This window comes from Mesocricetus auratus, unplaced genomic scaffold (assembly GCF_017639785.1).
Source record: "Mesocricetus auratus isolate SY011 unplaced genomic scaffold, BCM_Maur_2.0 Super-Scaffold_100009, whole genome shotgun sequence".
Lineage (NCBI taxonomy): Eukaryota > Metazoa > Chordata > Mammalia > Rodentia > Cricetidae > Mesocricetus > Mesocricetus auratus.
In genome coordinates, this window is record NW_024429193.1 from 23751456 (window position 1) to 23774900 (window position 23445).

The following is a 23445-nucleotide window of genomic DNA, read 5'->3' on the forward strand; positions in this document are numbered from 1 at the left end:
TATGGCCACATTTGAGAGCTCTGCAGTACAGATACCAGGAAAAGACTTCTTTGAATGATTTTGTTTATTGTTCTTTTTCTTCTCAGCACGAGTGATGGCCACTGTGTTCTTTAATGGAGGGAAAGTTTTCTGAAATATAGTGTCAAGGGAAACAGCAAAGTATAGAACCAGTACATTAGTACTAGAAGGATGTCTCCCACTACCTTTCTTAATTTTCTAATTACGATACCTTAGATGGTTTTCATAGAAATCCCTGGGTTTCCCAGCTACACAGCTCTAGCAACTACAAACCTCAACTTTTAAGTTGGTTCTGTAGTAGGTCAAAGTAATTAAGTTTGATTTCTATAATAAAGACTTTCATCTGGAAATCCTTACATTATGAGCACTTTTAACAAAATGGTCAGTCATTACCTTCAGCTCCTGTTTGAGCAGCTCTTTCACTGCCTGCAAGGTCTACCAAATTCTGTAAGACAGATGAAAATGCGTGTTTGGGTGGTGTAACTAGAACTTGGTGAAGAAACAGTTTAAAGACATGATATACTGGAATATCCCCTTGAATTCTTGCCTCCCAGCTGACTACTTAGGCCCCTGCTGTGGCTTTGGCTACTCCTTCTTTTTACTTCTAATGTTTTAGTCCATGCTGCTCTGCATTCAAGAACCAAGGCCAGCAGTCTTCGCAGAGGAGCTCTGTCACGGCTACCTTTCCCGCACACCTACAACGAATGCATCTTCTCAGGGGTCAGACCTATCCACACAGCACTTAGTCTGTTGGGCTGGCCATGTGTGTCCCACAACACTGTTTTAAAAACGCTGGCCTCTCTTTCATTTTATAAGTAACACGGGGAAAAGGTGAGTATGTATCCACCATGGGCAGTGTATTAGGTGCTTGAGAGCAACAGCGAGAGGGTAAGAGAAGAGACGATGCAGACAATGCAGAGCTGAGGGAAGCCGGAGACTAACACCCCTTCAGGGCCAGGAGACAGGCAGAAACCAGCCACCCAGGGAGCCAGGAGATGACTCCAAAGGGAACCTTTCTTTCCCAGAAGAGTTTCCAGGAGGTAGACAGGCTGGCAGGCTGGCCCAGGTAGTATCCTGAGACCCACACACAACAAATCAGTAAAGGAACGAATAAAATAAACATGCTAAGAGTATTAAAACAAGAGAATGCTAAAATTATACTGAAGTATCACAAGTCAGACTTGGAAAACAAAACACAGGTTAGATAGAGGGTTTTGTTTTAAGTTAATACATTAAAATCTATTAAAATAAGCCACAGATGTTTTCAGCAAAATAAGAGAGATTTGGACTAGATGTTAACATTTGCTTTATCAGAGCTTGGTAGTGCCTGCCTAGGGTGAGACAGAATTATGATTTTAAGGCCTTCTTGGTGGTATCTGATAATAAAAAAGGAAGTAAATGGGAGGATTACTTAGTGGTAAAAGCAATATTTACATAATGCTCGTATTCAACAAATGTGTAATAAGTACAGACCGCGCAGCATGTTAGTACTAAAAGACATCCCTCTTCTGTTTAAGAGATTTATAGTGAAAAATACTGTTCATAGTCCAGAAGGTGGGGATGGGGCAGGTGGTCAATGGTAAACCATTGCCCAGTGTACACAAGGGCCTAAGGCTGGTCACTAGAGTAGAACAAATAAACATGCTTTCTTATTGTTATTAAAAATGTTTTAACCATTCTACCTAGTTTTCTTTGTTGTTTTGTTAATCATATACTTCTAAGTTACACTGGCTAGGATTTAAAACAAACAAGCAAACAAACAAACATACATATCCAAATTCCAAGATTCAACTCTCAGGCAAGAGATACTGTTGGGGTCCATTAAAATGGCTTCACTTCATCTTGACTTAAAGTCAGAGAATTCAAAACTATCCTTACTCTTCCATGGTTAAAGTCATAAGACCGAAAGGTCTAAGGCAAAGATGTCTTATCTAAATAACCAGAGATTTAGTCTAAGGTATGGTTACTAAATGTTTGGAGAATTAAGGAAGAAAGTCTGTTTGTTCCTTGTATCATGATAAAGAATCTTTTGCCATTTTCTCCTTTTTGGTATATAAGAAAGTTGAAGAATAAACTTTGGGGACTATCCTCCTGACTCTATTCCGTGTCCCTATCTTTTCCTTAGTATCTTTATCTGCCATTTCCTCAATCCAGACTCCCCCTCTCAGGTACGAATTGAGCAAGTCGGCTGATTCCGACTGAAGCCCCTAGAGACGGGCTACTCCAAGACACAAAGCTCTGACTTGGTTGGTGGCTGGAGAGGACTCAGCTCCTGCAATTCCGCAGTCATCACACACAGGAACAAAGATGCACCTGCTAACCATTACACAGCATCTCAGCCAGTCCCTGAGGCTACTCCCATGATCACGTATGCTGGCAACTACTGACCCTTTGTTCCTACTTAGCAAACAGTTCCTATTCAAGCAACCACCCAATAACCTGCCTTTTTGGGTCCACGTGGAAACCTATGGTTTATAACCACTCACCAAGTGCGACACCTTGATAGACCCGTCACAATTGGAAGAATCTCCTTTTTCTCTGCTTTCCAAAATCTAGACAGAAAAGGCAACTTGTCAAAACGAGTAAACTCTCCTTTGGAAAGACCAAATGTAGGGAGAAACATGAGTACCCACCATCCTAAAAATCGTATGCGAACGACTACTTCTTTCATTCATTTTGGTTATTCCATAATGTCTGTTCTCTGTAAAAAAAAAAAAGTTATATGTCAACTGTGTTTATTAATTTAAAGCCCAAGAAAGATACCAGGCTTTACGTTAGCTCAATGTAACAAGTCAAATGGAAGCCCATCCTATTTTAGTTCAATAAAAAATGGGATATGCATTTAAAATCCAGCAGTCTTACTTTCTCCCATTGTGATCCATTTCAAAGCCATTTCTGCTGTATTAACCACTTCTTCTGTAAGATCAGCAACATACACATTCCTCTGAAAAGATTAGAAAAACAAAGTTTGCTTTCAAAGTTATAATCTACTGTAGAATTTGGGAAAGTTAAAATTCTGCAGAAAAGCTGGGTGGTGGTGGCGCACGCCTTTAATCCCAGCACTCGGGAGGCAGAGGCAGGCAGATCTCTGTGAGTTCGAGGCCAGGCTGGATCGACAGCCTCCAAAACAATACAGAGAAACCTTGTCTCGTAAAAAAACAAAAAACAAAAAATTCTGCAGAAAAAAGTAACTTATTCACTATTTACTGTGTACACTGAACACACAAAATTCTTTTTTATTTTATAAACTTCATTATAAAAACCTTGCAAATAAATATATTACACACTAAAATTATCCAGACCGAAAACAGGTACAACTCAGTGAGAGAATGTTTATATACTTAAAAGAACAAGCAATTGGAACAGAACCTATTTTAAAGTCTAACCTTTCTGCATCAAATACGTTTTATGCCCTTAGTCATTAAGGGTTAAACAAACTCACACCATTGCTATGTGACGATTTAATACATATAACTAGAGTACTCTCCACCCTGCCTTAGCTCCCTCACATTCCTACCAACCCCCATCAGTAGTACCAGTGCTGTTCCCAGCTCGAGTTTTAGTTTGGTGACTCATTTAGTTAGTTAGGGGCATCTATGTGGCTACTGAATGCAAACTGAATCCACTCAAGCAAGGTTCCAAAGTGAAGGCAATTACTCCTCTCCCTGTAGAAACAGTTGGGCAGTGTGTGTAGGGCCCGCTGAATGCCACCTCCCTCCCTGACAGGCCCATTCTTGTGTTGACCCAGTGACACCATCTGGTTTTTGTACTCACATTGATGTCTTCCCGGATTATCAAAGGTTTCGTTTTTTGAGCATTACAGAGTAAGTCTGTAATGGTTTCATTGTAGATCTCCATGTAAGACACCCGTAAGAGAAATTCTCTCTCAGGAAACTAGAAGAGAAACAATGCATGAAACATCAGAAAGCACCCAATTATAAACAAGTGTCATACATTCATGCACTGAGAGTAAAGAGCCCAAGAGAGTTATCTGTGAAGCCAATAGAATCCACAGCTGTATGCTGATACTAAAAAACACAAAAGCAGTATTTCAGAAATAAATTCTCTAGGCGCAAAGAAAGTCCTGACAATAGGTGCTTTGACTTCCATGCTCACTTAAAACTAACCTACACCAATCAGCTTGCATACACTGTCAGCTGCCTTCCTTCTCTTTAACTCACAACTACTTTTTATTGCTCCTTAAGAATCACTAGTAGCTGAAGAGAGAGATGGCTCAGAGGTTAAGAGCACTGGCTGGTCTTCCAGAGGTCCTCAGTTCAATTCCCAGCAACCACATGGTGGCTCACAATCAATAAATAAATCTTTGCTGGGTAGTGGTGGTGTACGCCTTTAATCCCAGCATTCATGAGACAGAGACAGGCTCCAAAGCTACAGAGAAACCCTGTCTCCAAAAAACAAAACAACAACAACAACAACAAACCCCAAACAAACAAACAAACAAACCAAAACAAAAGAATCACTAGTAATTGAACAAAGCTAACATGGAATTAACTGTTATGATAGGATCTCCTACTGCTTAATTTAGTCTACTTTTTGTTGGGAATAATACTGTTCTGGGACTCAATGGAAAAATAAATCCGAGAACTTTAGACTTCTATGAAGTGTGTGAATCAATGCTGTGCTCTTCTCTTCCCATGAGAATAGGGAGATGAGTGGAAATGTCCTTTTCTCTTAAATTGTTTCAAGAGGAAAACACCAAATGCCACTTAGTTACCACTACTTTTATGTGTGCTAGGAAGTCTGAGGTGGCTACCTTCTTAATCTTTTGGAAAATGTCATGAATTGCCCTGGGTATGACTCCCAAACAGTCTTCAGAACCCATCATAGTATGCGTTTTTCCTGATGCAGTTTGTCCATAAGCAAATATGGTACCTGTAAAAAACAAGTCAAATAAATAAACAGACAAGTAAACAAATACATATACACAAAGATTCAAAACAACCTCATAGTGAAGAAAACTATCAATCCTCAGTGGAATGGACCCTAGGAAGACTTAAGATGCTGTGTAAAATGAAGTAAATACAAACCATTGTAGCCTTGTATGGCAGAATTGATGATTGGTACTGCGATTTCTTCATACACATTTTTAGTGGTTTCATTACTATGAAACACACGATCTAGAAAGAACACAGAAATTCAATCAAACATGTCAACTGCATTTTCAAAGACTTAGTAATTACCCAAAGAAATAAACTGTCAGGTTCTAAAATGGTGACATTTTTATCTAGGACATTATTTATTTATTTATTTTTTCAGGAAATGCCCTTCTCAAAGGAAAATGCCCTGGTCTTCATGTAGAAAAAGCATACAAGTCAACAACCCTTGTATTTTCAAAGGTGGCCTAGCACAGAGGCTCAGATAGATCTAGAGTTTGATAAGTAGAATCCTGATTAGGTCTTCTAAATGTTGGGCCTTGACTTCTAACTTATAAAACAGGCACATTACCATCTTTATGGAATTAATGCAAACATATTAGTACTTAGGAAATATGGGCAATTATTAATTTTTGAGAAGTTTTGTTTTATAACATATCTTGCTAAAAGCCTAGCTCAAGCTAAATCAAGAACACACTGAACAAAAAATGGGACAGGAAACAATGATCTGTGTGCTAAATTTAGGCCTTTATATGTTAAGTTTGCCATTCTAGGATCTGAATCTTTGTTTTTGTTAGTAAACTATATAAAATGTGACACTTTTCCATGGTAAAAGAGTTCACAGAGAACAGATTTTTAAAATAGGGAGATGTGCTGTCAACAAGAAACCCAGCAATAGGTGCGCTTCTATCATAACAGTTGTCCTCTAGGCAGAAGTAACGGGGAAAACAAGCACCCTCTAGAGGCTGTTTAAAGTCAGAATTTCACATCAATGGGAGGCGGCAGACATTTGTATTTCAACACTGCCAGTCTTAGGCAGTTGACAAGTTCAAATCTTCTATATGTGTATTGGACCACCAAAGCCTATTTAGTACCAGAATCTGAATTCTTGGGGAATGTGTAATCTTGGTTTTATAATCTCTTAAACATACAGTTTTATCTTAAAAAAAAAAACTATATTATAAATGGCTGTTTACCAGGAATCATTTTATTTCCTATACTTCTCTGATCAAAAGGTTGTCATTTTAGTTTTAACAATGAGATGACAACCCAGGGTCTGGGAAAATAGCTCAGTTTAGAGCACTTATTTTATTTTGTAGTTCTGGCTGGCCTTGAACTCCTGATCCTTCTCTCTTCAGAGTACTACTACACCCGGCACATGATAACTTTTGATGCATTATAAGCTTACCAAAATTGAAGGATTTTCCCCCATCACTCTGATAAATAGCGTTATTGTCAGTTTTCCAGTAAACATGGGCATCTTCTCCAAGTTCCTCTTCTCTGGAAGAACAGAACACTACACTTTAGATCACAAAGGTCACAGCACAGGAGGGGTCATTTCAAACATTTCACATTCTGAAGAATACTTTAGAGGTCGGCCTTGGGAGGGTCAGGACTCAATTCTCTTAAGTGAAGCTTAGTGATCTGCTTCTCTTCACTCCCTAGTGAAGCCCTTCACTCCAAACACCAGCCAGGGAAGAGAGTAGTGCAAAGTGCTACCTGATTATGTTTCTTTTCTAGAGATGTCTCACTTCTCATGTTTGACATGATGCTTGTCTGTCATGTACAAAGTTCACACCTGAGATCCTTACAATAGAAAGTTACAAAAACAAAACAAAAAAGAACCCTCTTGCAAAGTCAAGTTTTACAGTTTCAAGGATGATTTTATGTTGATCTATATTCATGGTTATCTTTGGCTGCATGGGGTCTACTGCATGTCTAAAACCCTTAAAAGAAAAAAAAACTTTGGAAACTTCTAGAAAACTTAATAAGCTGTAAATCACTTGAACCATGTTACTTAACCTCCCTCCCCCATTTTGAGACAGTGTCTCACTATGAAGCTCTGGTTGGCCTAGAACTCACTAGGTAGCCCAGGCTGGTCTACAACTCAAGAGATCCCTTGCCTCTGCCTCCAGAGTGCTGGGATTACAGCTGTGAGCTACCACAGGCACCACTAATCTCTTCAGGGACACCTTCCTCTACATTCTTATACCAAGCACCACATCAGTCAAATCCCTGCGACCCATCCATTAGTAACCGCCTGTCCTTTCACTCATGAAAAGGGTCTGGATTTTCCTGATACCAGATGCCCCCACCAATCTGTCGCCTCTAAAGGTCCGCGGTCTCTTCCTCCACACTCACTTTCCACAGGGTATCGCAATGGCCGTTCTAGTTTGCTTTCTGTTTCTGTGATAAAAATGTTCGGATCAAAAGCAACTTGGAGGGGAACAGGTTTATTTCATCTTATGCTTCCGGCACTGAGGGAAACTGAGGCAGGGTTTCAAGCAGGAGCCGAGGCAGAATCCATGGAAGAAGTTTCCTGTCTTGCTCTCTCCGGCTTCTGCGCAACTAGCTTTCTTCCACAGCCTCGGATCCCACGAGTGAGGCGGGTGCCACCCACACTGGCCTGAGCCCTCCTGTACCACAGTGACCAGGAAAACACGCCACAAGCACATGCCCACAGGCCAGTCTCATCGAGGTGGCCCTCCAACTGAGACTCCCTCAGATAAAGCTGGGCTGTCAAGCTGACAGCTACAGCTGACTGGGAGACAACGTTTCCCAGATCAGGGAAGGAACTTAAGTACAACAAATCCCCAGTTTTTGGAGAATCTCAACCCGTTCAACACCAAATTCGCGGACACCGAAAGCTTTAGCATCGTTAGCTGAAGGCCAGAGGCTAGCAAACCCAGGAGACTGCAGGTCCCACTTCCTGCCTTTTCTTTCCAGCATTTTCGGCCCCCGTCCATCAGGCGATGACCGCAGTGTCGGCTGCAGAGCTGCAGCCTGAACTTGTCTTTGGGGAAACTGAGTCCTGCCCCGGGGTGGGGGTGGGGGTGAGTGCGAGCCGGGGGCAGCGCGGGCCGGGGCGCAGGTCCCCAGCCGGGATGGCAGCGCAGTCGCCCCGCCGCAGCCGTCCGCCCCACGCCGCCTACCTTTTGTTGAGCGGCCGCACCCGCACGCACACCGCCACTGCAGCCTCCTCCGCCATCCCTCCCGCAGCAAAGCCAGCAAAACGCAGACCAACGGCGCCCACTAAGCTCCCCGCACCGTGCGCCCCGCCTTTAAGTTTAAAATGTCTTCAACGTCGCAGCGGATTGGGCCGCGCAGCGTCATGACGTCACGGGACGGTCCACGTGCGGCGCGGAGGAGGGGGGTGCGGGAGAGGCGGGGGGCGTGGCCGTAGATCCCGAGTAGGCTGGAGGTGGGGATCAGCGATCGCCTAGTGGAGATCTCGACCGAGCTGGAGATGGTCCTGTAATAGATGATCAGTCAGCAGTCATCGAACACCAGCCTCCTCCCTACGCCACCCGCAGAGAGCGGGCAGTTTGCAGAACAAAAGAATTATCACCTTAAAAAAAATAAACCAAACCAGGCAAACCTTTGCTTTGTTTTAAAGCCTCCAATGGGAAGAGTTGGAATTGACTGTCCCGTCAGGAAAGGAAGTTGTTTTTTTTTTTTTTCATTCGTTCGGAACTGCATTGAGGCGTTTCCCGTTTTCTTTCTTTAACTTTCCCTTCCCTTGACTGGGAAGAGAATCGCTGGAAACTGGAAACATTTTGTGGGACGCTGACAATAGATCCGCACCACAGCCGCAGGCGGCTGAATTAAAAACCTTAGGCATGAGACATGAGAAACTTCATTTCCTGTCGTTGGTCTCGGTAGTCCAAGAGACTCCCGAAACGATAACGCTAGACCTCAGCGGGGAGGTCTCCAGGTCAGAACCAGCTCGGCTTTTCCTAGTCCTGACAGTTCCCAAGGATGGGTTGTGTTCAGCAACAAGGACTTCAACCTCAGGGAGAACTTCGGGGAAGTCAGTGCTCTCCTGCCACATGGATCCCAGGGATGCAATCCAGGTGGTCAGGGCAGCAGCGAGTGGCTTTACTATCTTCCCTGTCCTGTTTTATTTTTTTTTAAAGCGGGCAAATATGACGTATATTTAACCGCAGGGAGTGAGGCTCAGAAGTGAGGAAGGGGTGTTGAGAGCAGAAGTATTGAACTGTCATAGCTGCGCTTACGACTGTTGTCATACTGTCATTGCTATCGCTTTGTAGTAGGCAGCATCGTTGAAGGCTGACTGTATCCCATTATGTGCTCTGTACCCTTGCATTATCTCATCTGTCAAAGCGGTCCATCAAGAGATTCTTAGAAGGAAAAACACGGGACTGAGAGGGTAACAGTTGAATTTGATAAAAGGACATAGTATATTATTTGTATTAAAACGCAATATCATATGCAGGTATAGAAATATCATAACAAAGTGAATTGTCTTGTACAACTAATGTACAGTAATGAAAAAGATGCTGCCTGATGGAACTCAGCAATCTGAGGCACCAGGATAGCCACATTCAAAACCTGTCTGGGTTGTGGACTGAGTTCAAGGCCAACATGGGCAGTTCAGTCAGTCTCAAAAACAAAGACTAAAAAGGGGGCTGAGGCTGAGGGTCCTGCCTCATATGTTTAATCTCTAGCAGTGCAGACAGAGAGAGAGAGAGAGAGAGAGAGAGAGAGAGAGAGAGAGAGAGAGAGAGAGAGAAGCAGAGGCAGAGGCAGAGAGTCAGAGACAGAGAGACAGAGAGAGAGACACACACACAGACAGAGTGACAGACAGAGAAATATTCATTGGGAAACTAGTTAATGTTGGATATTTTTCTAGGTTTAGAAAACACAAGAATGAGTAGACAGAGTATGTGTGGGCTTAGGGCTACTGTTCTCTTAGGAGATTTAGTAATGAACACAAAATCTGTCTCTCCCAGAGTACAGAGAACAAAAACAAAGCCGGAGAGAGAGAGACAGAGAACAAGAGAAGCTAATAAGTGTTCAAGCTTGTCACAAAATACATTCTTGTGGAAAAATACATTCTTGTGGGAAAGGTAAAAAGTACATAATAATAACCCAGCCTGATCTATAGAGCAAGTTCCAGGACAGTCAAGACAACACAGAGAAACCCTGCCTCAAAAAAAAAAAAAGCCCAAAACAATAAAACCACAAATAAACACACAAGAATACCTTGCCATGTGTTGTTGGTGGCACATGTCTTTAATCCTGGCACTCAGGAGGCAGAGGCTGTCCGATCTGTGTGAGTTCAAGGGCCAGCCTGGTCTACAGAAGTACACAGAGAAACTGTCTCAGAAAAAAAATCATCAAAGAAAACATTCTAGTGTTTGTATTAATCATTAATCTATATTTCTGCATTTTGAAATAAAATTTACAGTTTTCATTATTATAACTGTTCTTACAACATAACCATTTCTTTTTAAAGCTCACCTTGCATGCCGGTGCGGTGGCACTGGGCAGAACTCTGGGAGTCTAGCTGATAAGATGGAAGAAGGATTATGTGAGCAAGGCAGGGTATGGGGGTGGGTGGTGGTGAGCGGGGGCAAGATCATGACAGGGAAACCCACAGAAACAGCTGACCTGAGCTAATGGGAGCTCATGGACTCTGGACCGACGGCCAGGGAGCCTACATGGGATGCACGTAGGCCCTCTGCATGTAGATGACAGTTTTGTAGCTTGGTCTGCTTGTGGGGCCCCTAGCAGTGGGATCAGGACCTGTCCCTGCATGTGAGCTAGCTTTTGGAAACGTATTTCCCACACAGGGATGCCTCTCCGAGCCTTGATGCAGAAGGAAGAGCTTGTTCCGCATCAGCTTGATATGATGTGCTTTGTTGACTCCCATGGGGAGCCTGCCCCTTTCTGAATGGAGGAGTGGATGGGAGCAGGGTTAGGGAAGAGAGGTGGGATGGGAAACTGTAGTTCATATGTAAAAATAAATGAAAAAAACTTAATAGAAAAAAGAAAAAATGATAGGTGTATTAAAAAAACAAACAAACAAAAAATAAAGTTCCTTTTGTGTGCCAGTGTGGCGATTTGAAAGAAAATGGCCCCCAAATGGTGTGGCGCTCTTAGGAGGTGGGCCTTGTTGGAGGAAGTGTGTCCCTGTGGGGGTGGACTTTGAGGTCTCTTTTTCTCAAGCTTCCCTCAGCATGACAGTCAACTTCCTGTTGCCTGCAAGATGTAGCACTCTCAGCTCCAACTCCACGTCTGCCTGTACGATGCCATGCTCCCCTTCATGATCATGGTGGACTGAACCTCTGAAACTGTAAGCGAGCCATCCCAATTAAATGTTTCCTTTATAAGGGTTTCCATGGTCATGGTTGTTAATATCCAGGCATCTATACTGGCTTGACCTAGGGGTTTTGACGGGATATACTGTCAGCTGTAGCCACTAAGAGCACCACCTGTGAACATTTACTGTATTCCTCTTTAAAAGGGCGTTGTCTGCCTCCCATCTCTGTCTGTCTGTCTGTCTGTCTGTCTGTCTGTCTGTCTGTCTCTCTCTCTCTCTCTCTCTCTCTCTCTCTCTCCTCTATCTCTCTCTTCTCTTCTGCGGCTCCTGGCCCCAGAGGCCAGTCTCCCTTCTCTCTTCCCCCCTTTCCCATTCACTCCCCCCCCCCAACAAAAAAAACCTCCACCCAAGCTCTGTCACACGGTGTCTTTCTCTTGAAGGCCACTTTTTAAAAAGTTACACACACAACAATGGTGTGTCTTCACTGCAATGAAAACCCTAAGACAGCCAGTAGCAGATTATCACTATTCTCCACAAACACCAAACTCTACAAACTGTTTATGTAGCTGTCCGCTCACTTTCAGTCTCTGGTTTGGACCGTTGCTGGCTGCTGAAATCTCTTGTTGAGTGAGGTTAGCTAGTTTTTCTTCCTGTTCTTCCTATTTCTGCAAACCCAGGGCTCGCTGCAGCAGCTCGCTGTTTTTGCTCTTCTAGTGTTTACCAAATTTGCTCAATTTTCTGGGCACTGACTTTGAAGGAGGCTTTGGTATACTTGTCTGTTCTTTTTCTCTTGGCAAGAAGAACTTTGTGAATGCCAGCCCCATCCCCCTTTTCCAGAATGTTCTGTACTTTACCTCGTATATTGCCAGTAATTCTTGCAGAAGGTCTTTTCTTTCCACATTTATCAATTTCTGGAGTCTTTTCCCTCCCTCAATACCCTCTTCCAGAGCACCTAGATCTTTATCTTCTTTCTCAAACTTTCCTCAGGCTGATCCTCTAAGGAAGGCTTCCCACATTTCCCAGAATGCCTTCTTCCACCAGACACAATCTTTAGATGTTTCCACTCCATCTTCTTCATCTCAGCTGCTTAGGTGAGAAGTCTTCCTTGCAGCCATGAAACCTCTGCCAAGATTCTCAACCTCTGGGTCATGACCCCTTTGGCAACCCATTATCTCCAAAAATATTTACAGTATAATACATAACAGTAGCAAAATCACAGTTGTGAAGTAGCAACGAAATAATGCTGTGGTGGTGGTGGGGTCAACCATAATGAGGAACTGTATTAAAGAGTCATGGCGTTAGGAAGGATGAGAACCACTGCTCTGGAGGGAGTGCATTTCAGATGACTGTTTAAGAAAGGGAGGAGACAGGCTTTTAACAGCTTTTCTAATTAAGATGTCCATGTGTGGACAAGCTGATTCGGCAGCTGGAAAATGCACATTCCTACATCAGAAATCCCCAAAACACACAGAAAAACCCTATTCTGGGCTGGAGAGATGGCTCAGGTGTTGGGAGCACTGACTGCTCTTCCAGAGGTCCTTCGTTCAATTCCCAGAAACCACATGGTGGCTCACAGCCTTTTGTAATGAGATCTGGTGCCGTTTTCTGGTGTGCAAGCATACATTACACATAATAAATAAATAAATAAATCTTTAAAGAAAGAGAAAGATTTAGGGAGGCTGCCTGGGACTGTGAACTTTGTGGGAGGGAGAGGGACAGAGGTTTCCAGTTGGAGAGATAAGTACGTCAAAACATAATGGCTAGCTAGTGCTTGCTATGTGCCTGTAGCATCCTTGGGGCTTAGTAATTTGGGGTAATGGAGAACGGAGGTCTTAGGGGTTTTCTAGACTGTAATAAAACAGGAGGATCTCATTCTCAGAAGTTTTATGGGAGAGAGTAAGAGTAAAAGGACTCATGTATTTCTTGGACTTTCTGTACCATTTTACTAAGAAAATCGAAGCTCGTGGAGGAGGCTTTGTACTAGTTCCTGACACAGTCTGCTCACCTGCTTGTCCTGTGTGCACATACCTTCCTTCTAGGCTGTGAGGAGATGGCAACTGTTCACTCCAGAAACCTCTCCCTCTGTGCAGAAACCCTGTCTTTCCTGTCTTGCTCCTGTATGTCCTGTGTCATTATTTTCACCTGTAATAAGCCACATCTCACCTGTAATGCCCTCCTCATGGTCTACAACCCGCTTCAGTTACCTAGTAGACATTGCAAGTATACAACACTTAATACTGAACTCACAATTGTCTTAGGTGTTTTTTTCTTCTTCTCCTGGCTTTAAGTTTATTCAACACGAAACAGTCTCTTCCAACTTTGCTGACATGGCCGACCATATCCACGACCACATCTATGCCCACATCTACCTCTGAACTGGGGTCAGTCGCTAAACCAGCCCTAGACTCTGCTTCCTTGCCAGCATGAGGGTAGCACAGTGCTTCACGTAGGTGTCTCTCTGTAGGGTTCCTTCCTATGAATCTTGCAGGTCTCCCTGTTGTCATTTTTGGGGTCCCAGGGCCATCCAGACCCCTGGAGAACACCCCTCATCTTGTGACCTCCTCCCTCAGTTACCCAAGATCTAAGGAAAAATTTTCTAAACTTCATCTTCTGCCTCTCCAGCATCTTGTCAGGTCCAAGTGGCGTCGGACAATTCCATAGCTCAAACAGGAAAGACAACCAGCCACCTCAGGACAAGCCCCCTAGGGATGACTGATGCCCACCAAGTCAGCTTGAAGCAGTTTCGAGAGATCTGGCACCATCATCCCTTCCCATCTGCTACCCTTAATACCTCACTTTTTATAATAAAGAAAAGGGTGGAATGATGTCATTTCCGGGGTCCCACGGTCACCCACGGGGCCATCAGCATTCAGGCAAATGCTCAGTCATCACAGGTGTTAGCATTTCTGGGTTTGGCTGCGCATGTGGTATCAGCATTCAGGCCTTATGCGCTTAAGCAGTGTGGCTGCGTAATCCCTGCATATGCATGGCATGGGTAAGCATGAGCCCCCATACATTAAATGACCTTTAAAAGCAGACACTCCCGACCCACTCTTTCTCGCCTTGTTTCTTTCAGACAGGCCTGTGCAGACCTCCTCTTCCTACTCTTTACTAACGGTTTTTGTTGTATATCTTGTGGCCTGTTCTCGTGCGTGGTAAATAACACCCCCACCGAGCCTGGCAGTCTCAGGAGGACTGAGGTGCAGGGTGTCAGGTACGGTCTCCAGAGGCAGGTGGAGGTGTACCTGGAGATCCAGCTTGGTTTGTAAGGTAGTGGCTGGAAATGCACTCAGGCAAAGTGTCCTTTCACCCAGCCTCGAGGCTGAAGAACTGTATGGCCTTTATGACACGAAGACTCTGCTTATCCTTGTCTGCCAACTTCTGATGTTTGGACATGTGGACATCCTTCTTGGCTAGTCACTTCCTGCTTAAAAAGAAGTTCAAGAGGATAACACGGTTCTTTCTGGGCACCGACATCACAGGGGCGGTAGAGTCCAAGCCCAAGGTAGGGAAGCTTGGTTTCTTTTATGCTGCAGGAACAGTTTGTGGTAAGATAGATTTATTTTGGCCCATATGTCCAGAGTGTCTTAGTCCGTCATTGGGTAGGACGAGCAAGACAGATCACACAGAGGGAGACTGCGGCAGGGGCTTCTCACATATCAACAGACCACATAGCAGGGAGGGAGACTAGACCCAGGTGGGTATAGCCATTAGAGGCCCCATTCACAGACCTTGCTTCTGACATTTGGGCAAAGCTCCTCCAGGTTACACAGCTTCTCAAAACAGTGACTCCAGTCAGATTCCAGGTAGTCAAATCCTGAGCTTGTAAGGGAGTTTAGATCCAAACCGTAGAACAATTTTCTCTTTAAAACCTGATTACTCAATCAAGGTATCTTTCATTGCTCCCTCTCCCGTCCCTCCCCCATCTCCAGCCCTCATGTTCCCATCCCTTCGGAGTCCCCTCCCAGTTTACTCGGGAGATCTTGAATATTTCCCTTTCCTGGGGCCCTCCATTTGTGTCCTTCATGGGGTCCTCCTTTTTGCCTAGCTTCACTGCGGCTGTGGACAGTAGCCTGGTTATCCTTCGATTTACATCTAATAGCCACTTGGGAGTGAGCACATACCATGCTTGTCTTTCTGGGTCTGGGTAGCCTCACTCAGGATGGCTTTTCTAGTTCCATCCATTTGCCTGCAAATTTCAAACTGTCATTGTGGGTTTTTTTCTTTTCTTTTTACCTCTGAGTAGAACTCCATTGTGTAAATGTACCACATTTTCTTTATCCATTCTTTGGTTGAAGGGCATCCAGGTTGCTTCCAGGTCCTGGCTATTACGAATAATGCTGCTATGAACATAGTTGAACAAATGTCTGTGTGGTATCCTTTGGGTATATGCCTAAGAGTGGTATTATTGGATCTTGGGGTAGACAGAAACCAGGTGCTAGGGAAATTCCTAGGGTGACCCCAGCTTAGACCTCTAGTAATAGTGGAGAGGGGACCTGAACTGACCTTCCCCTGTAATCAGATTAGTGACTATCCTAATTGTCATCACAGAACCTACATCCAGTAACTGATGGAAGCAGATGCAGTGTTCCATAGCCAAGCACTGGACTGAGCTCCTGGAGCTTAATTGAAGAGAAGGAGAAATCATATGGGGGGGATGTCAAGATCATGATCGCAAAAATCACAGAGAGTTGACTCAAACTCATGGGAGCTCAGGGACTCTGGACTGACAGCTGGGAATCCTGCATGGGACTGAACTAAGCCCTTTGAATCTGGATGACAGTTATGTGGCTTGATCTATGGGGGGAGGCTGGCAATGGGATCGGGACCTATCCTGGGGGCATGAACTGGCTTTTTGGAGCCCATTCCCTATAGTGGGATAGCTTACTCAACCTGGATGCAGCCCAAAGGGGCTTGGTCCTGCCTCAACTGGTATGCCAGACTTTGTTGACTCCCAAGGGAGGCGTGGTTATGGGATGGGATGGGGGAAGGTGGAGTGAAGGGAGGGGGAGCTTTGGCAAGTATGTAAAATGAAAAAAAATTCAATTGAAGAAGAAACCTGATTGCTCAATGGTTTTCTGCCTCCCAGTTGATGGCAAGCTCATTCTTCCAGGTAGGAACTATGGTGTGTGCTGCCCACCCTCTCCTATGCTCTCCAGTCTGTGGTCAACACTCCTAGATATCCTTTTAGGGCTGCCTCAAATATTCCAGAGCATAGCGTCTGTGATCAACACTCCCATATATCCTTTTAGGGCTGCCTCAGATATTCCAGAGCATAGCGTCTGTGATCAACACTCCTAGATATCTTTTTAGGGCTGCCTTAGATATTCCAGAGCATAGCCATTTCTGACAACTTCTCCCGACAATCCAGTCCTTGAGCATCTGTGTGTCTGCTCTTACTCGTCATTCTATTCTCAGTGAAGCTCCAGAAGTCCTTTGAAAACATGTCAGTCATGTCACTGTCTCAGGGTTCCCAGAGTCATCCCTGTACTCTCATTTCCTTGCTCAGACTCTTCGAGTTGTCCCCCAAAGTCCTGATCATTTTCATCCTCCTCCTCCTCTTCTTTCTCTTTTTTGGGGTGTATGTGTGTGTAGGCTCTGAACCCTGGACCTCATACCATGATAAACACGTGCCGTATGTCTAAGCACAATTGCAGTCCATGGTTTTGTCCTGGGCTATCCTCTGGCCTCACTTCTTGCTACTAACTCCTTGCTGCCCATGCTTGCGCACAGGTGCCCTACCAAAGCAGCATTTCTGCTCTCTGTGGCCATTTGATCATCGAGCTTCCCTGTGATGCTGGGATCTCTGGGAACGTCCCCTTCTCAGAACTTATTATCTGCACAAAATAACAACCCTGCTCATCTGTCACTTCTGATTTTCTGCTCTTTTTGAACTATAATTTCTGCTTTTAACTTTCAGAAATAGCATTTAAATGAATCCATCTGTATAAAAATGGTATCCTCATGCGGTGATATAGAGCCTCAAGCTATAGAGATCAGGCAGTGGTAGTATACACCTTTAATCCCAGGACTCAGGATTAAGAGGTAGACAAATCTGAGTCCAAGACCACCCTGGGCTACTGGAGAGTGAATCAGAGCTCATGCCCTTAATCCCAGGTTTTGAGAAGTATAAAAGGTAGAGGCATTCAGTCCGAGAGTTAGTCTCTAGCCACATTGAGGAGGGCATAGCAGTTAAGAGTGAATCTGAGGAGCAGTGAAGTTGGAGCAGTCTGAGGATTCCCCCTTTGGTCTGAGCTGAGGTAGAGGTAAGAATTAGTGGCCAGCTGCTTTGCTTTTCTGATCTTCAGCTTGAAGCTTGAACCCCAATATCATGTGAATATTAGTTTTCCATAAGATAAGGATCCTAGTTAATGGGTAGAAATAGTATATAAAGGAGCTTATTAATTGGAGATTTATTTTGGTTCTCATATTGTGAGCTTATATGCACTCTTCCTTTTTCATAGCTAAACTGTAAAACAGGGGAGGCATAGAGATTAACTATGAAACTAAAAACCCACAGGTTTTATTTTTCACTTTTATTAAAAATTGATTCTTTTCTCATACAATATATCCTGATTACAATCCCCCCATTCCTCCCAGTTCCTACTCACCTTCCCTCTTCTCCGGATCCACCCCCTTTCTGGAAGGAGACCCTTAAAGTGTGCATGCATGGTATTTTCTTAATAGGTAGCTGCTATTAACTTTTTGTCATAAGATTAATGATGTCTATACTTAAAATTCAAATAATGAAAGAGTCAAAGTGAAAAATATTCCTGAATTTGATTCCTAAAGGTACTAGCTTGCCTAGTTGTACCTCTGCTTTAATGTGGGATCTTATATAGCTATTTTCACCTCATCTAAGAAGGGAAAGTGAATTTCTGAGACACATTGATGCTTTAATTAATTCATTTCCCCCTACAAACTGTTTTCTTTTGCTGAAACTGCAGAGGGCACTGCAATCCTTCCCATTACCCGTGGGCAATGAAGCTCTTGTGTGGTACAAATTTAAGGATGTGGGGAAGCTCACTGTATCAATTAAAATGATTTGTGCTTATGTATTTCATACAGTTTATATAATCAGGAGACACCCATTTGTTATGACCACAAGCATGATTAAATATGATTCTGTTGCTTTTGAGAGGATCGTGGAAGGTTTTTGGAACCTTAGACTAGAAAAGCCATTGAGTGTTGAGAGCCTGGAAGATGAGAAAGATGAGAGTGAAGACAGGGACCTTGGAGCACACAGATCTGAACAAGGTCATCAAATCCATACCCCCTCCCCTTAGAGTTCAGGGAAGAGGAGGCAGAAGGAGTAGGGCAGACAGGGGATGGAGGACGTCAGGAGAACAAGGACCTCTAAAACCTGCGGGCAAAGCTCATATGAATTTCTACGGACTGAAACAGCAATCATAGGGCCAGGTCGCCAACATATGTGCTATACCGCCCAGTGAATGTGTGAATGAGTGGCTCTCTGGTTCTTGCGGCTGCTTTTGTGGCTTTTTAAGTTGAGAGCGGTGCAGATGATGGAGGCCTGACTTGTGAAGTTTCAGAGGGAAGTAAAGACTTCACTGGGCAGTGTGCGTGAGGAGGCTGTGGCGTCTGGTCAGCTGTTGCTGAAGAACAGGTTGTGAAAAGTGAAAAGTTTGATTTGCTGGGGCAATGGATGCTGATCAACTAGGGCTGAAGGGATGAAGAAGAGACCTGCATCACTGAGGTGAAAGGTGAAGTCTTCTGGGAAGTGCTTCCTCAGGGTCAGCACACAGAAGCTGTGTTCCAGAGGTGGCCAACTTTGTATCTCCTGCTGGCGGCCAAACTTAGTAGTGTGAGAATCACCCGTGTGGTACTAGTTTTGAAGGTTAAGGGGTCATGGAGAACAACTAAAGCTTGGCTCTGTGTGGCGGTTCTGGAGTCCCTGAGGAGAGCCCAGGAGAGGCTACTGGTGAAAGCGCAGCTCAGTTGCTTCAAGAAACCCCAGCATTTTGGATATACCAATACTACAGATGAACACCAAGAAGAGCAGCAGCTGGGGAGTAGAGCCAGCTGGAGCCTGAAAGAGAAGCTATGTGTGCTGCAGAGGTCAGAGAAGTGACCCAAACCCTTTGCAGGAGCTCAGAAAATCAGGACCCCACACATTGGACATTGAGATATTTACACAGTTGGAGTTTGGTTCCGTCGATGCCCTGGTTCTTACTTATTTATTTTTGTTTTTTAAAAAAGATTTATTATGTATACAGTGTTTTGTCTATATGTATGCAGGCCAAAAGAGGGCACAAGATCTCATTACAGATGGTTGTGAGCCACCATGTGATTGCTGGGAATTGAACTCGGGACCTCTGGAAGAACAATCAGTGCTCTTAACTTCCCAGCCATCTCTCCAGCCCCTATTTTTTATGTTTTAGGAGCCCATAGTTGAGAGACTTTCAATTTCAAAGGAGACTTTGTATTTTAAAAGAGGTTTTGGATTTTTTTAAAGAGCTAAACTCCCCCCCCTTTAATTTAAATTAGAAACAAACTTTTTTCCGTGTCAATCCCAGTTCCTTTTCCCTCCTATCCTCCCTGCCCCTCAACAACCCCCTATCCTATCCCCTTTCTGCTCCCCAGGGAGGGTGAGGCCTTTCTTGGGGGACCTTCAAAATCTGTCATCTCATTTGGAGCAGGGCCTAGACCCTCCCACGTGTGTCTAGACTGACAGAGTATTCCTCTATGTGGATTGGGTTACCAAAGTACATTCATATACTAGGGATAAATACTGATCCACTTCCAGAGGCTCCATAGATTAACCAGATCTCCAAACTGACATTCTCGTTCAGGGGGTCTGGAACAGGCCTATGCTGGTTTTAACCTTTAGTTCTACATATATTCTCTCTCTCTCTCTCTCTCTCTCTCTCTCTCTCTCTCTCTCTCTCTCTCTCTCTCTCTCTCTCTCTGTGTGTGTGTGTGTGTGTACATGTGTATATACAAAGTCAGAGGCCAACCTTAAGTGTCCTTTCCTAAGAACCAACCACCTTATTTTTTTAAGACAGGCTCTGTCCTGGGGTTCATCAAGTAGTCCAAGGTTTGTTGGTTAGCAAACCCAATAGATACATCTATCTTCATCTCACCTGGCTTTAAAAATATGTCCCGGGGATTGAACTCATGTCCTGTTGCTTACGTTGCAACAGTTTTACCAACTGAGTAGTCCATTTTTTAAAAGAACCATTTCAAACATCATTTCCAAAAGCCTTCAATTATGTATGCCCTGAGTACTCACAGCCCTATATTTTGTTATTTTTATGACTTCAAGCAGTGAATATCTTCTGTTTTGGGCAGTGAGCTCTTTGAAAGTAGGACTCTCATCTGTCTTAAATCACAGTTTATGGAGTTCTCAGAATGTTCAGTGTATATCTTTTAAAGCATCAGTACACAGCAGTGATCTTGCCCTCAGTATACTGATGCCATAACAAGAAATAGAACAAATGAAATACTTGTACATCAGATTTTTTTGATGCTTGTTTCCCATTGAAGTTGTTTCTATACAGACAAAAGTAGCTCAAAATATCCACCAAGTCACTTCCTAAAAATGAAGTGGCTCTAATACATTAGAAATCTAAAAGGCTTGTGATATGTGTGATAGCCACTGTGTGCTTGACAGGATTGAGCAATGTGTAAGAAGTGAGGGAAGCAATCTACATGTACCTGTGGTATCATTTTCAGAGATGACTAGGTCTTGGGTGCTGTGGCCTAACAAATCACCTAATCCATTGATGGAATCAGAATCTGAATACATTTTTGGGAGGTTGTGGAAGCTGGGGTATGAATGGAGGAAGTAAGCCATTTGGGTTGAGTCCTTGGAGCGTACGTCTTTCTGTTACTGCTCCTGTGCAGGATTCCTGTCTGACAGGGTGAAGAAACTCCACCACAGGTTCCCAGTCTGACAGGGTGAAGAAACTCCACCACAGGTTCCCACTGCCATGTGTTCTGCAAAAGCAATTAGCAGAAGTGAGCAATCTGAAATCTCTGAAATGCATGTATTAATTATTGGGCTTATATTGAGAGCCATGTAGTTTTAGTTTTAGGACCCATGAAGGGTCTTTTATGTGTAATTGGCAGAGCAAATTGAAATTGACAATGTATTCCATTGTCCATGGTGGGCAAGAATGATTATGATGTTTCTCGTTTTTTGTTCTTTTTTTGTGTGTTATGTATTAATATATAACAAATGCAAGGCTAGTCCAGGCTACTTAGTGATATCCTGTCTTCTTCCTTTTTTTGGGAGGAGGGGTTTTTGAGACAGAGTTTCTCTGTGGCTTTGGAGGCTGTCCTGGAACTCACTCTGTAGACCAGGCTGATCTCAAACTCAGAGATCCACCTGCCTCTGCCTCCTGCGTGCTGGGATTAAAGGCGTGCGACACTACTGCCGAGCAGTGACACCCTTTCTTAAGAAACAAAGTTGGCAGTAGGGGAGGTGGGGGAGGGAGTATGAGTATGATTAAAACACATTTTATGAAATTCTCAAAGAATTAATACAAGTATTATTTTAAAAAGTTATAAGGAGGCTGGGGAGATAGACCTCTTGGCTAATGTGAGTCAAACTCCATGTTCACCAAGTTCATTTCCCACTATTGCATAAAAGAAAAGAATCATTTTTTCCTTTCTTACATTTAGTAGCAGCACACACACACACACACACACACACACGCACACACACATGCACACACACACACACACTTTAAATTTGGATTATGTAATGTTGAAATAGAAATGTTTGATTGTTTTCTACTTTTCTTTCTAATAAGGGCCGTGTTGTAAATTGTTTCATTTTTATTTTGTTTTGTTTTGTTTTGTTTTGTTTTGTTTTGTTTTGTTTTTGAGACACAGTTTCTCTCTGTAGCCCTGACTGTCCTGGAACTTGTTTTGTAGGCCAGGCTGACCTCGAACTTACAGAGATCTTCCTGCCTCTGCCTTTCAAGTGCTGGGTTAAAGGTGTGTGCCACCACTGCTAGGTGTAAATTGCTTATCCTCCTTGGGGAATGGAGTGGGAATTGGGTGGGGGGCTGGAGGGCTGGGGGGAGGGAATGGGCATAGAGGGTAGGGAGAGGGAGCTGGGACTGACATGGGAAACAAGCTTGTTTCTAATTTAAATATATAATAAAAAGTGTAAAAATAAAATACAAAAAAATCCTTACTCTGCTTGCTTATCATTTCTCCTAAGACGTTAGACTCTAGGTGATGCTTAGAACTACGAGGTGGCAAGAGGTGAGTAATCTCTTACAAGTTTTCGATTTTATGCCTCACAGCCACTCTCTGGTGTTCTTGAATCATTATTTGCATTGTTTCATTTCTTACACCATGGATCAATAAAATTAAATTTTGTCATAATAATGACCATAATTTCCTTATTCTCTAAGGGACAATTAGTTGACAATAAACGATCATAGAACAGTGTAAGTAAGAACTTAGGATAATAATATTAATAAGTATAAGAAGGTGCAATCTATGGTCCTAAAAGAAGTAATAAAGATTATTTAGCTATTACTAATTTCTATGTGCTGGAAATATAGACTAGAAATATAGAAAACAGACACTGGTAGAATTTTAAGTAAGAAAGACTAATTCTCTGAAAAATTTTACTAATACTGTAAAGAGTTAAATACTACAAGCAACAGGCTTATTTCTTAGTGAAAGGTTCAGGTATTACACTGGCTTGCCCTATTACCTGACAGAATGCACTCAGGCAGCACTCTGGCCAGCCCAGAGTTCCATGAGAACCAGTCTACAGGCAGGTGCAAAGGACCCCTTTAAAGGACAGACCCCTGCCCACTTTACTCTCTCATCCTCCTCTCTCTATGTTACTTTATCTCTCTCTCAGCTCTGCACGGGTTGGTTATCTCTCCCACCCCCTTTCCTTTCCTGTCTACCAATAAAACTCCACGTGGGACCGTGGGACCGTTGACCACGGTGTCTCATTACTGGGTAAACTTAGATATTTTAACAACACTTAGAGATTTTTATTTTTCAGGTACACATTTTCCACATTTGTAAGGCATTAGCTATTAACTTTTACCCCACAAGGCCTCTCCAGGACGGAGGATATGAGTCCTAGTGATTACTACGCACTGGTAGTGCGTGTTAATTCAGCACTTCCTGTGTATAAAGCATGTACACGACCATATATCTATATCTACATGTGGATATGGACATATGTTGCTGAGGAAAACAATACATTTTTGTATAGGAGCTCTTTGTGAAATGTCAGCTGTAGTATTG

General features: G+C 43.4%; 1 protein-coding gene across 1 annotated transcript in view; it reads right to left on the minus strand.

The window, feature by feature from the left end:
• The window catches only part of Cenpe (centromere protein E), a 53470-nt gene extending 45272 nt beyond the window's left edge, over positions 1-8198 (minus strand). Inside the window, exons 1-9 of the mRNA XM_021233980.2 lie at positions 8066-8198; positions 6322-6413; positions 5067-5156; positions 4793-4911; positions 3793-3912; positions 2881-2962; positions 2652-2719; positions 2505-2570; positions 412-463 (exon numbers count right to left, since the gene is read on the minus strand). Coding sequence (XP_021089639.1) covers positions 412-463; positions 2505-2570; positions 2652-2719; positions 2881-2962; positions 3793-3912; positions 4793-4911; positions 5067-5156; positions 6322-6413; positions 8066-8121 — 745 coding nt within the window. The 5' untranslated portion in view covers positions 8122-8198. The remainder of the gene's footprint in view (positions 1-411; positions 464-2504; positions 2571-2651; positions 2720-2880; positions 2963-3792; positions 3913-4792; positions 4912-5066; positions 5157-6321; positions 6414-8065) is intronic.
• Between the last annotated feature and the right edge of the window lie 15247 nt (positions 8199-23445).